Source organism: Pan paniscus, chromosome 9 (assembly GCF_029289425.2).
Source record: "Pan paniscus chromosome 9, NHGRI_mPanPan1-v2.0_pri, whole genome shotgun sequence".
NCBI lineage: Eukaryota > Metazoa > Chordata > Mammalia > Primates > Hominidae > Pan > Pan paniscus.
Genome location: NC_073258.2, coordinates 123,505,691 through 123,523,184, shown reverse-complemented (window position 1 = coordinate 123,523,184; position 17,494 = coordinate 123,505,691). Strand labels below are relative to the sequence as shown.

The 17,494-nt window shown below is 40.6% G+C and overlaps 1 protein-coding gene across 2 annotated transcripts in view; it reads right to left on the bottom strand.

The window, feature by feature from the left end:
- Positions 1 to 7,400: 7,400 nt before the first annotated feature.
- Positions 7,401 to 17,494, bottom strand: part of UBASH3B (ubiquitin associated and SH3 domain containing B) — a 158,214-nt gene continuing 148,120 nt past the window's right edge. For both annotated transcript variants that reach the window (XM_034933911.3, XM_003819970.6), the window contains exons 12-14: positions 15,350 to 15,456; positions 13,704 to 13,813; positions 7,401 to 12,118 (exon numbers count right to left, since the gene is read on the bottom strand). In XM_034933911.3, coding sequence (XP_034789802.1) covers positions 11,981 to 12,118; positions 13,704 to 13,813; positions 15,350 to 15,456 — 355 coding nt within the window. In that variant the 3' untranslated portion in view covers positions 7,401 to 11,980. The remainder of the gene's footprint in view (positions 12,119 to 13,703; positions 13,814 to 15,349; positions 15,457 to 17,494) is intronic.

The window sequence follows — 17,494 nt, the reverse complement described above, 5'->3', positions numbered from 1 at the left end:
TCTTGCTGACATGTGGCATGATGGGAGTAGGAGCTGACTCCAAGGTAAGAGGAGTGGAACTGCCTTGCAGCTGTCTGCACACACTCAGGGTGCCTAATCAGGGTTTCAAGGCTTGCATGACAAAGGCATTAGTATTCTTCTCTATCGTTTTAGCACAGCATTTAAATGAGCTATAAAGTAAATAATGAGTTCTAGGGTAAGGAGTGAGAGTCCTAGCTTCAGAAGCCTTTGTGGAACTGATCTGAAGCTCTGAGGGATCCAGGTGAATAGCGCGAAGAATCAATCAGAAATGGGGTCTCTAGTAGAGAGATATTTGGGTCAGAGGTTATTAGAAAGACTGATTAGGATAGACAGGAAAGGGCAAATTTAAATATACCAACCCATATATTTTTAATTGGTTTCCTAGTCCTGAGACTAGATCAGTTCAGTTAAATAGCTGTTTACCATATCAGGAAGTGGCAGTGCAGATGGGCTAGGCTTCTGTATGTGATGACAGCAAACAAGCTTTTAATAGGAGGCATTTCTGTGGAAACAGAAGAAAAACAAAGGTTAATGTTGGGCATAATTTATTGAAACATTAGACTCAAAGCATCTTTAGTTATAGAGGAGGAAGGCAGTGGCAATCTGACATGTTTTTCTTGCCTGTACCACAAGGAATAAGCTTCAGCTTTCAGGGCCTCAGGGAAGATGTAGCAGCAATTTCATTGAGTTCAAGTCAGAAAAATGAAAGAAAGATTTGAAAACATTAGTTTTGGGACCTGTAACCCAGAAAGAATTCAAGAATCAGTCTAAATTGCAGAAAATAATAAAAACTCAAAAGCAGTGGACAAGACTAGAATCTAATAACAGAGGTACTATAGCTTTCTCTGAAATACAGTTTGTCTCTCTCCAGTCCCCATTTTTATTAAAAACAAATTTGCTTGCAAAATAAGTGTTAGTCTTATCATACTTGGCATGAATATTTGCATAAAGTCAGCAAGAATAATTATTTGCCATATAGGCTTTTTTGAAAATTGGCTTTAATGGAACTTTATTCCATAAGGAATTTCAGCTTAGATTTTTCAAAGCCTTGAGCCCAGCCATGGATTTATCTGTGCCTGCAAATATCAGTATGACCCTTGGGTGAATTCCTCTCCTTGAGGTTCCCAGATAACTTGGGGCTCCTGGGCTTGTCAGAAAGTGATATTCTTCACTTACCACAGATCGAGAACCCTGGACAGGGACTGCATAGAAAAGGTTTAAGGCCAGTTTTTACCAGGGGTTTTATTGGCCCTATAAGTCAACTTTGATTTCTTAAAGCAGTCTGTTTGTATATGAAAGTATGCCATTGCAGTCAAAACCTTGGTAAAATAATCAGTGTCTCCAGCGATGTCCTGTTACAAAAGCAAACATTATTATTACATGTAGGCAAATAACTATACTGCCATAAAGTTAAGAATACTCCCAAATAGTTTCCAAATTCCGGAGAAATCAGGTAGAGAGAAAGAAATATGCTCCAAGGTTTTCTCACAGAGTATACTTTACTCAATTGATAAAAGCTGTAATTAGCTCAAAAGAAAAAAATTTTTTCTTGACTCTAAAAACAAAACATAAAGAATCAGTAAATGTTTTAAACAAAAAATCAGAAGAGATAACTTCAGTCTTCTATTAGTTCAGTCCATGCATTAACTCCTGTTCTGCTTGATACTGAATTAGCAAACCTCAAGAATATATTAGCTCTCCATGAAAGTACTGAAAATTTGTTTTTTCCCCCTCTATTCCAAGGACCATGGGAGCCAAGAAGCATCACAAGGGAAAATCATCTCCTTTTGTTTCACAAAACCATAAGCAAAAGCCTGTCAATTTTGCAAGATGCTGCCCAACAGACTGCCTGGGGAACAAATGAACATTTTCCATCCCAGCCAAAGCAAAATACATATAACAAAATAGACACTAGTCACCTTGCTCAGCACCTGATATTGACCTGGCAAGGCTCAAATTTGCCCCTGTTCATCCCTGTCATCTTTGATCCACTCAAGGTGGGGAGAGATGACTTTCAACTGTGAATTCAGTGGGTGATCTGTGGGCAAGATGAAGAGCAGATGGTCACCCTGTGTCAGACCTGTGGAGCTTCTGCTAACAATTGCTTCAGGGTTTACCTAATGTGACCAAATAAGGAGGGTTCTCCAAGTTAGGCCTGCTTGACTTCCATTAGCATTTTCTTCAGAGATCACCTCCACGTATACAAACACAAACACAACAAACACAAGACAGACAGAAGACCTTCTAAACAAAGATCCCTAACCAACAATTCTAAGTATTCTTTCCAAACTAACCACCTACTCTCTTCCTGAGAAATCTCCCCAAAATCTTCCTGATTGAGGAACAATCTCCTGAACCAAGACTCTTCCTACTATTTAGGGAGATTCAGCCAAGCCCCTTAAAGGAGCTGAACCAAGACCCCAGAAGAAGCCAAACCAATCAGGAGAAGAAAGGAAGTGCTGGAAGCACCTAGAATATGCACCAAATCAGACACCCCATGATAGGACCACAGACAGACATCTAATGATGGGGTTACAGTTATAGGACTTTTTCTCCATTGCAATGAAATCCACACACCATGGATTGGCAATGCCCTGCCAGTAGAAACAGTGCCAGAGACAGCCTCCAGTCCAAGAGAATTAGGTAGCCTCTTGGGCTGGCCTCTAGATCCATTGCTGGAGAGGGGGCTACCAAACCACAAGCAGGAGTCACAAGGGTGATCCTGGATGAGCCCTCAAATTTGGAACTGCCCAATGTGTTCTTCCTGCCCACTGCACAAATAAAAACCATGGCATTGCAGTAAGGAAAAAGTTGAATTGATGTGAGGCCAGCCATGCCACATGGGGAGACAAAGTTATTACTAAAATCAATCTCCCCCAAAATTTTGGAATTGGAGTTTTAAAGGATAATTTGGTGTGTAGAGAGTCAGAAAGCAGGGAGTGTTGATTGGTCAGGTAGAAGATGAAATCATAGGGGTTTGAAGCTGTCCTCTTGTGCTGTCAGTTCCTGGGTGGATGACACAAGATCAGATGACCCAGTTTATCAATTTGGGTGGCATCAGCTGGTGTATCAATCAATGCAGGGTCTGCAAAATATCTCAAACACTGATCTCAGATTTTACAGCAATGAATCCTAAGCCATAATTTCTAATCCTGTGGCTAATTTGTTAGTCCTACAAAGGCAGTATAGTCCCCTGACAAGAAGGGGGTTTGTTTTTGGAGAAGGCTGTTATTGTCTGTGTTTCAAAATTAAACTATAAACTAAGTTCCCCCCAAGTTAGTTTGGCCTACACCTAGAAATGAACAAGGACAGCTTGGAGGTTAGAAGCCAGACAAAATTGGTTAGGTCAGATCTCTTTCACTGTCATAATTTGCTCAGTCATAATTTTTGCAAAGGTGGTTTCACTGCTGTGGACAACTTTTGTTTTCCTGTTTTGTCTTACTGACTGTTCTCTCTTTTTGATTCTCCATTTATCAGGGGCATGTAGGTTATCCCAGATTTCTTTGCTGCAGGCAGCCAAACAAAAAGTTGAGCGCCTCAAGAATCTGGCTGAACTAAAATGTGGGTTTACATCCATTTGTGGCTAGCTAAGCTTTCCTTTCTTTGGTTGTCCTGTGAGAGTGGTCTGGATCTTGGAAAGGCCACCTTGGTTAAAGCCATAAAGGGGCTTATTAGTTGAGTCTTGAGTCACTTGTTGAATATACCTTTGGATTAAGATTTTGGTTTATATTCAGAGCATGTTAAAAACTTTTTTTTTGTTTTATTGGTTTGCTTTCTGCCTTCTCATTTGAGCTAAAAAGGTACTTTATACTCAAAAGAGAAATTTGATTATTAATTACCCTGAACCTCTAAAAACTTTCAGTATTTCTCTGTACCTGTCAATTCTCTCTCTTGTCTTACCTAAGAAACCATCCCTCTTAAAATGCAAACTTCAGGGAAAGAAAAGCCAGGAAATGAGAATGTTTGCTGTTTGCCCAAAACTGCTAATGACATACTTAAAAGATTTTTTAAAAGAGCATTATTCTCAGAAGTCAGCTTAATTAAAAGGTGATATTCAGACTATATATATTTTTAAGGCTTTTCTCCTCTTGTTGGGATCTTATTTCTCCCATGAGAACTTCTTAGCCAAATTATCCCACATTCCCCACCTTTTTTGTTGTTTGTTTGTTTGTTTGTTTTAGGCGGAGTCTTGGTCCGTCACCCAGGCTGGAGTGCAGTGGCTCCATCTCAGCTCGTTGCAACCTCTGCCTCCCAGGTCCAAACAATTCTCCTGCCTAAGCCTCCCAAGTAGCTGGGATTACAGGCATGCACCACCACACCTGGCTAATTTTTGTATTTTTAGTAGAGACAGGGTTTAGCCATATTGGCCAGGCTGGTCTCGAACTCTTGACCTCAGCTGATCTGCCTGCCTTGGCCTCCCAAAGTGTTGGCATTACAGTCATGAGCCACTGTGCCTGGCCTTTTTTTTTTTTTTTTCTTTTTCCTTTTTGCTAACTAGAACGTCATTGGCCTTTTTGGAAAACTTCCAGACTGGCTCCTCTAAAACTTGTTTTACCAGTTACCATTTCTGTCTTTCCTTCCTTTTACCACTTTTGATCTTTCACCCAGTTCCCTTGGTACGTTCCCTTGGTACATTCCCTTCATGCCCCTACCTCTTTACATAGCCAGAACCAAGCCAATTGGGCTTTACATGTTTATTTCTGGCACAGTGAAGTATTTTCTTTCTTCAGGAAGAAGATTGTTTTTGGTCCTCAAACAACTTTCAAATAAACCCTCCAAAACAAAAAACCAAAAACAGACACTTTGCTGATTTAAGCTTAAACAAATCCCAAGTACACTATTCGTTTTCTCTGGATGTGCAAGCAGCCTTTACGTACACCACAAAAGAGCAGAATGAGTTTGGGAATCTGTCAAGCAGAGAATGGCTGAGAACCAGCCAGAAGGCTAAATATAGCCTGGTCTTTTGTCAGATATGAACATTAGCTGTTATGTTTCCTCAGGAAGTAAACCCTGCCAAGGTAGTAGACAGTTGGGTTAATGAAAATCTGTATTCATGTCCTCGGTACAAATTTGCATTCAAGGCTTATTTTAAGATCTTATTAGCCTAACATATAATTACTTCAAAAAAATAGAGTCAGCCGGGTGCGGTGGCTCATGCCTGTAATCCCAGCACTTTGGGAGGCCAAAGCGGGTGGATCACCTGAGGTCAGGAGTTCGAGACCAGCCTGGCCAACATAGTGAAACTCCGTCTCTACTAAAAATACAAAAAAAATTAGCTGGGAGTGGTGGCAGGTGGCTGTAATCCCAGCTACTTGGGAGGCTGAGGCAGGAGAATCACTTGAACCCGGGAGGCAGAGGTTGCAGTGAGCCGAGATCACAACATTGCACTCCAGCCTGGGCAACAAGAGTGAAATTCCATCTTAAAAACAAAAACATAAAAACAACAACAACAACAAAAAATGGTCTATGGCTTTTAGAAGTGCAGATTCTAGTTTGAGCTGAATGTGCCCTCTCTCTTACCCAAATTCTCACTCTCTGGATCATTCTTGGTGCAACTCCTTGAGGTAGATGGTGGGTAGTACTAAACCATGAAGGTGACATGGAGTTCAGGGCACTATACCCGAAAATATTGCATCTCAGCCTATTGAATAGTTTAAGATGAAGGAATGTGAGAAAAAAACAGGAGCAGGAAAGTCACTTTGTTCTCCCCCGCCCCACCCTTCTCCCCTGAATCAGGTGATAAAACCTAGGAAGGACTCTAACCTTTCCTGACGCAGGTCCTGAGAACTTCATGTGAAAGGTGCCTTCCCTAGAGCGGGAGAAAATGAGCACCCTCATCTCTGAAGACAGAGGGACACCCAGGGGAATCTGAACACACAGGCCTCATTAAGTCCTCCCAGTTTATTACCATTAGATCATACTCTTAGTTCTATCATGTTTCTCCATGACTATCTATTCTTCATCAAATTTTGCATTGAAATATTCAGGTTTAACTAGTTTTCTTCAAATCTTCATTTCCTTATGAAGGCTTTTGTGTCATGTGAAGGAAAACAGGGAGCTTCACCCCCAAATATGGCTCCCTGGTATAATGAGTATTTTGGGGTTTTGTTTGTTTGAGTCTCGCTTTGTTGCCCGGGCTGGAGTACTGTCATGGCTCACTGTCAGCTAGACATTCTGGGCTCAAGCGATCCTCCCACCTCAGCCTCCTGACCAGCTGGGACCACAAGTGCACACCACCACACCCGGCTAATTTTTGTATTTTTTTGTAGTGACAGGGTCTTGCTATGTTGCCTAGGCTGGTCTCAAACTCCTAGGCTTAAGCAATTCTCCGGCTCTGATCTCCAAGAGTACTGGGATTACAGGTGTGAGCCACCACACCCAGCTGAGTATTTTGAATTAAAGGCCCTTAGAGATCAACAGATGCTAAAAGAAACCTTTCCCCTATCTACATAAAGACTGGACAGACCCACCAAGGAGAACAATTGCTTTTCCTTCCTCTATCCCCTCTCAGTCCTCTACCTGTCCCAAAGCACAGGATGAGGTTATTCTCATACCTACCAAAGAAGGAAACAATTACTTCTGGTCCCTTCTTGGAGTTTCCATTGACTGAACTCACATCACAGGATGGAAGACTAAAGTCTGACAACAAACCTGGACAGACTTTTGTCCCAAATGACTGTGCACTCTGTAGGCCTGACCGACTTTGTCCCAGACCATTGTATGTTCTTCAAGTCCACTGAATTTCCTTAAAAATCATTTACTATCTGCCTAAAATCACCCACACCTCCCCATTCTCTTTCCCCTAAGATGTAGGGCATATAAGCATCTGTACCCCGTTGGGAGATTGGGCACTCACTCTGTGATACTCTACAAGCTCACGTAGTTAATAAATTTATTTATGCTTTTTCTATTAATCTGCCTCTTGTCAGTCATTTTCAGTGAACCTTTAGAGGGCAGAGGGAAAGCTTTCCCTTGGCCCCAAGACATGAAAAACTTGTATGCTTTTTCTTTTGTTAATCTATCTTTTGTTATAGGGGCCTCAGCCATGAACCTAGGATAGGTAGAAGGAAAGATATTTTTTGTCTCCTAGTTTGCACATAGGGCAGGGGAAGCATTTTGAAGCTTGCTATTTTCACACAGAGTGGGTGTTCAGCTCCCCAGTCTGAATGGCATGGAGTCTTGATGCCTGGTCAGAAGGGTCCAGAGACACACAGTGCTGCTGGAGCATCCTCCCCTTCCATCAGCAGAAAGCGCCCTCTGGCCTTTTGAAAACAGAATCACACTCTGAATGAGCATTTATGAAATAATAATGAACAAAGTAACATCTGAAAACATGATAGGAAGAGACCACTCAGAATTTAAAATGACATTGCTCTGGATCAACTGAGAAGTTTCTTTTTATTAAATCATCTATGAACCATTTAATGGAGATGCTCCTGAAAGGTGCATCTGTAATTACAATGGTGCCATAGCTGTATCAACAGGGGAGAGCTCTCAGCCAGGAAAGCACAAGTGCCACGGAGAGTTTACAAAGAATTTGGCAATACAGGTAGGTGTGGTTTTCCTATAATTACAAATATTCTTCAAATAAATACACCTGAATCACATACAAAAAAAATACAATAGCCTTATAAATGAGAAAGAAACCAATACACCTCTCCAAAATAACAGGTTTAGAACAATCTGTGTATAACCAAAATGCCTTGGCATGGTGTTTCCATCTTGAGTGGCAATCAAAGAAAGAAGCAGTACATATTTCCCATTATACACATCTATCCTGTACAGAGTCCATGACAGTTGAACAGCTGGAAAATTCCAATTTGTTGTGTAATGGCAGCTAAGTGTAAAGTATTTGTAAGAACTGATTGTATATTAAGTTCGACTAGTCATCACTATAATTTTAAACCTACATACACCAATCCTACTATTATTTGTACTTAAAAATGAAGTTATTTCATCTGCATTTACAATCTTTTTCCCTTTTCGCTTGAATTTTCATTATAGCTAGTCACTTTCCTAGGGAAATTCAATGTGTTGAAGTATTAAAAAGAAGCAAATCCAATTTTAATCCTATGTTTAAAAATGAAAAGCATCTGCTATCACCTAACAAAATATCCCCCATCACCTTTGTAAAGTGAACATTAACCTAAATAGATGTTAAATCGCTCTTTACCCCACCCTCCTCCGCCTGTCTCATCTCTCCCCGCAATGCAGCCTTTTAGACTAGCGCCTCTTCTTTCTCACACGTGTGCTGGATTGCAATTTAAATGCAAATAACCCTGCACCTCATTATCTAAGTTCGTGCAGACTCAGTAACAATTGCCTGTGCTGAAGCCTGTGAAATCAAATGGAGGTTCATCTGTATTCTAACACATGGATTACTTAGAGTAATTTCAAAAGAGCAATTCATCACTGCTTTGAAATTAAACACTGGACTTGCAGAGTGCCTAGGTTACGGAGGAATGCCTTTCTTTTACCACATAGGGAAGCCTTTCCACAAAGGCAATGAGATAGGAACTTCTCTTACTGTAGCTGTTCAATTAGTTCCCAACAACACAAGGTAATTGAAATAAGAGACTTCATTTTAATACGAATACAGCTAGTTGAGTGGAAAAGATACACTTATGGTAATGTTAAGCACAATGACAAGACAATCTATATGCATTCCAAATACCACTAACAAGGAAATTATCAACAATGATTTACCAAACAGACATCACTCCAGAAGGCATATTTTTTATTTTTTATTTTTTGCAAAATCATCTTTTAAATATAAGGTTACTTTAAAATAATTCTTTGGTTAAAGTATAATTAAAATAAAAAGTAGAAACTCCTCCAAGCCTTTCACTACAGAGTGAAAAATACCCCCCTCTTTCAGCCATCAGATGGCCATTTAATCAGCCATTCAGATTCTATGAATCTAAATGTAATGGAAAACACTGTAATCTGAACTCCATACTGGGGTGAAGCAATAAGCTCCTAGCTACCAATGCAGTGATGGTGAAGAGAGCCTGGGAAAATGAAACCCCCAGCTTATGCATTAAAATGTGCCAATTACTCTGGTCCATGGAGGAACAGACGCGGTATTTTAAAATCACAGGAAACAAAGTTCTATCTGTGAATAACACTGGGGCATTACCGGATTGATGTGGCACACTTGTAGAAGCAGGAAATGCTTTCAGGCTTTCAATCCCAGATTAAAACCTTTAGTTAATTTCATTTCACCTAGTTTATTTCAAATAACTTTCTACATTAAAACAAAATTCCTCTGCACAAGAAACCATTTGCTTCTTATCTGTCAATTCCTTCCTTGCCCTTCCTTCTCCTCTCCCCATACATCATTTGTTCTAATAAGCATCAGCTTCAGATCAAAAAGAACCAGCTGCAACTTCAGGTTATATATATTAGCCTATACTTTTTGGATGTATATGAAATTGAGTAATATAGTTGTCTGTTTCTTTTATTATACATAGATGCCACATGATTTACGAATAATTTCTCAGTTGCAGTGCAAGTTTAGTTTTTTAAATAGGTAAGTGTGCAAGGGGAACTTAATGTGAATTCAGATCTTTTGGGCCATTTTGACAAGCAATTTGAAATAATGAAATTGAAATGAAAGCAGAGAAATACACTCTTTCTTGCTTTCCACCTGAATTATTCGGAAAATTATTTCAGATCTCTATCTCCTTTTGCTTATCTAGACCATTGCCTAAGGCGGTGTCCATATTGGACTAAGAACAATGGATTGTAGCCCAGTCAGACAGATTTATCAGTTCGTCATATGACTAAGATAACCTAGAAGATGGAGTGGATAACCTATTCCAGACTCTATTTCATACATTACAGATACTGCCCAGAACACACTGCTACAGTTTCAAGGTGAGGCGTTCAAGCATTATTCTGAGCACTCAACGCCCATGAAAATTTGTGGTGAATCTGTTAAAGATTATGGATCTGATTAAACAGTGGATTCACTTCATTACAAATACCAGAAGAATGAATGGTAGAGCCATTCCATTAGTTGTAATGTGACTTTTCTTTAAGACCTTTATTGGGAATATTCCCTCTCAACATTTTATATTAACACATCATCACAGGGTTATTTCCATACCCAGAAGCTGGGTCAGTGTTTGCGCAACGCTAGAAGAAACCATGATTTGTTTCTCAAAATGTAAAATACATGACATATTTTTCTAAGTGACCTAAAAAAAATACAACTATGGGCCAGGTGTGGTGGCTCACACCTGTAATCCTAGCACTTTGGGAGACAGAGGCAGGAGGATCGCTTGAGCCCAGGAGTTCAAGACCAGTCTAAGCATTATAGTGAGACCCTGTCTCTAAAAACAAAACAAAACAACTATAATCCTTTTGCTGATTAACATATATAGCCAGCATCCTTTCATGTCCTCTTCTTTCTAGGGGTTATCAAGTTGTAGTTTCAAATGCAAGCATAGATCTCTTTTTCTATACCTTACGTTTTATGCATCTGAGTTTTGAAACATAGTCAATGTTACTGCAACATGTAAAGATTCATTTTACACTAACTAATGTCTCTTTAAAGGGCTGGCATTTCACTTTGCATACATCTTCTACAGAGTGAACTATACCATAGGAGACCATCATCTGTGGCCATCAACAGTCAGATAGTCACACAATTAAACAGACATTGATAACTGATGATTTGGTTTGATTGTCATTTATTTCTTTTAAATAAACTCCCTCTAAATGCAGGAAGTAAGTATAATGAGAAACCACAGAATGTGGCTCTCCAAATTTCCTCAGTAGCCCTACCTATGTATTTTAAATTATCATAGAAAAACAAACAAAACGACAGCACAAGTAGCAGTGCAGCCATGACTGTCATCATTTATATTAGTTCCCTGACTTACTATACATCCCTGGTATAATTAATGCATTTGTGGATGTTCCATTATGGTTGACACGTACTGTAAGTGTACAACAACCTGACCCTTGGTATGGTTTGCAAACATGTCCATATTGCACAGAATGAACTTCTTGCTGCAAATAATATACCTAACATACAGCCTTTCAAAATGTAACATCCTTAACTAGTTAACATAGTCTAGAGTCTAGGGGCAAAGACAAGCAAATATTGATGATTTAGAAATGCAGTAGCACGTTAGGCTACAACATGGTTAATTCCAAGTCACTTCATATTTTGCAAGTTCTTTGCTCCTATGATTGAATACTTCAAACATGTATCTTATCTTTCCTCCTGAGTATCCAAAAGTGCTTTGGAGAGCAAAAGTGCTTTGTCTCCCCATTTCACAGAAGCAAGGGGGGGATAGGGCTGTAGCAAGAAGGGCCAGCTGCTCTAGAGAAAATGTGGCAGTACCAGGGTAAATGTTAGCATCCTTAAGCGGGTGTCTTCAGCCAGCAACACTGGTGTATGGGGGCTAGTGATGGTAGGATTTCATGTGTAACCTAAGAACAACTCTCTTTAGGGCATGTTTTCTAATAATCTTAAAAGGATTCCTCAGCTTGGCTCTACCTAACTGGAAAATGGAGATTAAAAAAAAAAAAATTCCATCCCCAAGCTGTCCTTTCAATGCTCCCCCAGCTGGTCTGGGCACACTCCTTCCTCTTGCACCCCTTAGAGCGGGCCAGCAGCTCCCTCTGGGAGAAATGAGGCCCCTTAGCTGTGCATACCCGGAGGGAACAAAACATTCTCTTCTGTAGCAGGTGCCCCGATTTAGGAAGACAATTCTCCAAAGCCTTGTGAGCTAGGCAAGAGTCCAGAGAGAACACATTTTTTTCCTCTGAATCAAGTCTTTCTCTCATTTACACAGTCTCATCTTAAGAACTTTAAGTGTGAAAGGAAATATGCTAAATTATTCTGAGCTGTCCACTTAGAATGTGGTGTGGATTTTCCCACTGTTTTTAAACACACAGAAAGACACACTCCAAAAGGCCTTTCCTTCTCGTTCACTGGTGTGGTTTATTCTTGAAGCAAGGTCTCTCTCCAGTTGAAGCCCCCAGTTGGTCCATGGGTAAGAGGAAGGATTGGTGGATCTGTCAGCTGCCATATTCCAGTTTCTCCTAATTCTTCACAGGAACAAAATCCCAGATATGGGATCTGAAGTAAGAGTCGTAAAGAAAGGGGATATTAGGAGATAGGTTTAATGCTTTAACTTTTACCTAAATACAAAGATATTCATGTGGCCCTAGAGAATTGCAGTCAGAAATGGATAGTGGCTTTGTAGAAATGCATTCCCTTCAAAAATCGATAAATAAAATAAAATGGATAAAACTGGTAACTTAGAAGAGTATTTACATTGCAAGAGGATTCATCAGAAGGATCCATTAAATGGTGACCTCCCCTAAAGTAATTAAGTCATTGTTCATAGATTGCTGCATAATTGGGTGGCAGAAAAAGAGGACCAAAATACATAAGGCTACAATGCCAGGAGTTAATTCCCAATTGCAAGTCAAGTTAAAAAGGCAGCTCAAGGCCGGGCACAGTGGCTCACGCCTGTAATCCCAGTACTTTGGGAGGCCGAGGCTGGCGGATCACTTGAGGTCAAGAGTTCGAGACCAGCCTGGCCAACATGGCAAACCTCATCTATACTAAAAATACAAAAAATTAGCTGGGCGTGGTGGCATGTGCCTGTAATCCCAGCTACGTGGGAGGCTGAATCAGGAGAATCGCTTGAATCCAGGAGGCAGAGGTTAAAGTGAACAGAGATTACGCCACTGTGCTCTAGCCTGGGTGACAGAGCAAGGCTCTGTCTCAAAAAAAAAAAAAAAAAAAAGAAAAAAGAAAATAAAAAGTCAGCTCAAACATTTCTGAAATTATACTTGGACCCAATGGAAAATATTTTTCAATTTGAAAAAATCTGTTTCACCCGTTTTTTTTTTTTTCTCCTTACGAGTCTCTGCAACATTCAAAGCTGAAGCTGTGCTCTCCCTCACTTCAGTTATCACAGCAATTTTAAAACTTGTTTTTGTCTGTGTCCAGAGCTGCATTTACGAACAAGACAAAATTCTCTGTCTTCCAGCACTTACAAATGAGGACAGATGCATAAATAAACTTTTCAAAAATGTGAAAAAAGATTGCAATTGAGTTTGAACCAGGTTCTCTGGCGGCAGAGAAAGGAAGTATGTAATTTGCCTGAAGGGAAGTGTGTGGGAGGCAGCTGACCAGAAAACCTCTCCCACAGGCACAGAAAGGAAGACTCCAGATGTGTGGGTCAGCCTCATGGGTTTTCTGTCTTGCTGTCTCGTTCCTGGCTTTGCCTTTTAGCCTCCTCATTTGAAACTGCTGCATGCCTCGGCCTCCCTTCAAGGACCTGTGTTTGAGTTAAGCTTTCAGATGCTGTCTTTTGGACTGACCTCTATTGATCCAACCCAAGTTCCCTCAGGGAAATTCAGAGAAGGTCCCTCAGGGAAATCCAGACAATTTGCTTATAATTCCTAGCCGCTTCCTACATTTTAGCTCTTAGAAGCTAGAACTAGCTCTCATACATTGTTTTTCTAACACAAGGCTTAATAAAGGGCCCTGCACAGAGTATCACTCAATACATCTTGGTTGAGTGAAGCAATAAATGAATATTCCCAGCTCAGCATAAACACATGCTTCAAAGAACTTGGTAATCAGCCAGTCACTGTACTGACTTCAAACTACTAGCCATCACGGACCCCAAAGTACGAGAATGAATTACCTTTCGGACCATTTGTACGAAGTCCTTGGAGTTCTGAGGTGACAGGCCCTGAAGTTGGCAGGTACACGCTTCAAGGGAAGATGCGTGGGCCACAATCAGGATGTTATTTCCTGGGGGAAAATGGCAAGGTATGGGAAGACTGTTTCTATAAAGACATGGAAACTTTGCAAATACTGGAAGCTAACTAAATGCTCTGCAGGGGAGCAAACACACTCAAGAAGACAATTTGCCTAAGCAATATTTTGAAAGTGCTTTGTTACTGATAAGGCAGCTTAATTTTTTTAAAGAAAACATTTATCTTAAAATAGTTACAGATTTATGGGGCCGGGTGTGGTGCCTCATCCCTGTAATCCCAGTAATTTTGAGAGAACGAGGAGGGAGGACCACTTGAGTTCAGGAGTTTGAGACCAGCCTGAGCAACATAGTGAGACCCTGTCCCTATAGAAAATTTTTTAAAAATTAGCTGGGTGTGGTGGCCTGTGCCTGCAGTCCCAGCTACTTGGGAGGCTGATGTGGGAGGATCACTTGAGCCCAGGAGATTGAGGCTATAGTGAGCCATGATTGCATCACTGCACTCCAGCCTGAGTGACAGGAGCAAGACCCTGTCTCAAAAATAATAATAATAATTATGGATTTATGGGAGGGTTACATATATACCGACAAGGTCCCATGAACCCTTCATCCCATCCCCCTCCAATGGTAACATCTTACGTAACTATGGTACAGTATCAAACCCAGGAAATGGACACTGGTACAATACACACAGCGTATTCAGATTTTAGCAGGTGTGCAAGAAGTCGTTTGTGCGTATGTGACGATACAGTTCATGCAATTCTATCATATGTGTAGCTTTGTGTAACACCATGACAATCAAGATACAGGACTATTGTATGTCCATAGGGCTGTCTGTGCAACTCCTTCTAATATAGTTTTAAGTGTTCCCACTGTAGAACTATGAGCACTTGAGACTTCCTGGTTGATAGAACATGTTGTGTACCTTTATGGTAGTGAGTGGCTAATCAATGAAAACTGGAAGGTGGGAATCATTCATAATACTGTTGCTCATGGCTGTCTACTGTTTGAATATAAGTATTTTAACTTAAAGAGATGAAGGGAATGTCCATACTTTTTTTGCAATATGCCTTTTTCACTAAAAAATTGATAGTGAACAGTCTTACATATTAAATATTTGAGCTCAGTGTTTAGAAAATCCAATAGCAAACACACTTGAGCCTTATAGAACACTGCTCTTGGTTGGTGATAGCAGGGAAGGTGTATGTGTTTGTGTAGGTGTGCTGTGTGTAGGTGTGCATGCCGCTGCATCAATTATAGGCAAAACAGTGGCATGCTAGAGCTTTTGGAAATTATAAGAGGGAATCTCTTTCACAGGGTGCGAGAAGAATAGCTATAACGCAGAATTTAAGTTATTAAGAATAGTAACTAAGTCTGGTATAAACCCCTGGAATATCTACCATTTTAGGAACTCAGAGAATATTACAAATTTAATGTAAAAGTATCTGGAAGAAAATCTGGAAATACATTTCTTTGGTTAGCCAAAGCAAGTTGAAACATCTTGAATAGCCTATTAACCATTATAGAGAAATAATCACGTATGTAAAGATGGAGTTCAGAATAATACCACTTACCTTTACTTTTACATTCACTTATTATTTCTTTTGTTACTTGGAAACTTCTACTGATATAAGTATCATAGGATTCTGAAACAACTAATTTGCTGACTGGAATGTGAGGTCTGTAATAGAAAAATGAACAAAGGAAATGAAAACATTTTGATCTTGAGACAAAGGAAGATATCACTTTAAACTTTTATTTCAAGGCCTTTCTAAAGATCCCATAGATCTGTTTGTTTATCCATTTCCCTAGAAAGGAGAAAGGTATAGGGAACAGCATTTCTACTATATGAACATGGAGTGGAAATGTACAGAAATAACAGCTATGTGTATGGCGTCACAGTGACCAGGTGAAAAATGAGACATTCAGTGCATGTTTCACTCTCGGGATAACAAATAAGCCATTGATGGATGGTCCTAGTCACATAGCTAATACAAAACAAAGCAGAGATGGAACCCTCAACCTATTTAGATCAGCAGGGATTTCCCAGACCTCTCTTCAAGAGCTGCAAGGATAGGTTTTAAAAGCAGATATTAGGTCCATCTGATTCTTTGCGAGTTTATCAAATTTCACCAGTCTTTTCCTTTAATTCTCTCTTATTTTGAACACAGACCATACACTTGGCACAAGGAGAAGTGCAAAGCATAAAGATGAAGACCACTCAATTTCTGTGTTGGAAAAGTTCTCTGCCTGTGGTTGGGGTGAAGAGGTTACTGATGTAAATGATAATTACTATACAATCTACAAAGGCATGTGATACTGTGTGTCCCTCACCGGCCTGGGGGCCTGGCTGTGTCCCCCACCCAAATCTCATCCTGAATTTCCACATGTTGTGGGAGGGACTTGGTGGGAGATAATTGAATCATGGGGGCAGGTCTTTCCTGTGCTGTTCTCGTGATAGTGAATAAGTCTCACAAGATCTGATGGTTTTATTTTTTAAAATTTTTATTTATTTATTTTTTGTTTTTTTTTGTTGTTGTTGTTTTATTTTTGAGATTGAGTTTCACTCTTGTTGCCCAGGCCGGAGTGCAATGGCTCGATCTCGACTCATTGCAACCTCCGCCTCCTGAGTTCAAGCAATTCTCCTGCCTCAGCCTCCCAAGTAGCTGGGATTAGAGGCATGCGCCACCACACCCGGCTAATTTTGTATTGTTTTTAGTAGAGACAGGGTTTCACCATGTTGGCCAGGCTGGTCTTGAACTCCTGACCTCAGATGATCCGCCCACCTCGGCCTCCCAAAGTGCTGGGATTATAGGCATGAGCCACTGCACCCGGCCAATCTGACCGTTTTAAAAAGGGGAGTTCCCTGCACAAGCTCTCTCTTTGCCTGCTGCAATCCATGTTAAGACGTGACTTGCTTCTCCTTGCCTTCCGCCATGATTGTGAGGCTTCCCCAGTCACATGTAACTATAAGTCCAGTTAAACCTCTTTCTTTTGTAAATTGCCCAGTCCCAGGTATGTCTTTGTCAGCAGCGTGAAAACGAACTAACACAGCATGGAAGAGGATGATCAAAGCTAAGCTTCCTGTCCTGGTGCCCCTGCATGTCTTCAAACCCAGTCGCCAATGCCCTTGGGGCCTGCCTCTGCCTGCCTCCACCCCCGCTTAACTATGTAGAGTTTCTATGTTGTTTCTGGTCCACAAGATGTTTATCTTGTTTTCTGGGTACAACTATGTCATTTCAATTTTCTTATTTTGTCAATTTTCATATTTTGTCTTTCACTGCTGGGTGTTTAGTGCCTGGTGGAGGTGTGGTAAGTTCTCAGAATGAATTCACATGGCCTCTTGATCAGAAGTAGGCTATTACCACTACTATTAGCACTGAAAATATTTACTGAGGTTCCCATATGTGTCAGGCTCTGTGCGAGTGTCCTGCTTGCATTCCTTCGGTCTAATCCTCCCAGCAATGCTTTCGTAAATGCTGTTTATGGATGACAAAACAGAAGCTCAGAAAGGCTGCAGCTGACTTCCCTATGCTAACACCGTTAGCAGCTCTTAGAATCTGGATTTGAATCTGAGTCTGGAGTCTGGCCTGTGAGCCTATCCTCTACACACAGCTTCTTACAGTGCCCTTGCTAAGCCTGGCCTTCTGTGCACATCGGCTTACTGTCCAGAGAGGAAGGATGCCGTTCCACTTGAAGGAAACTTGCCCATATCCTGC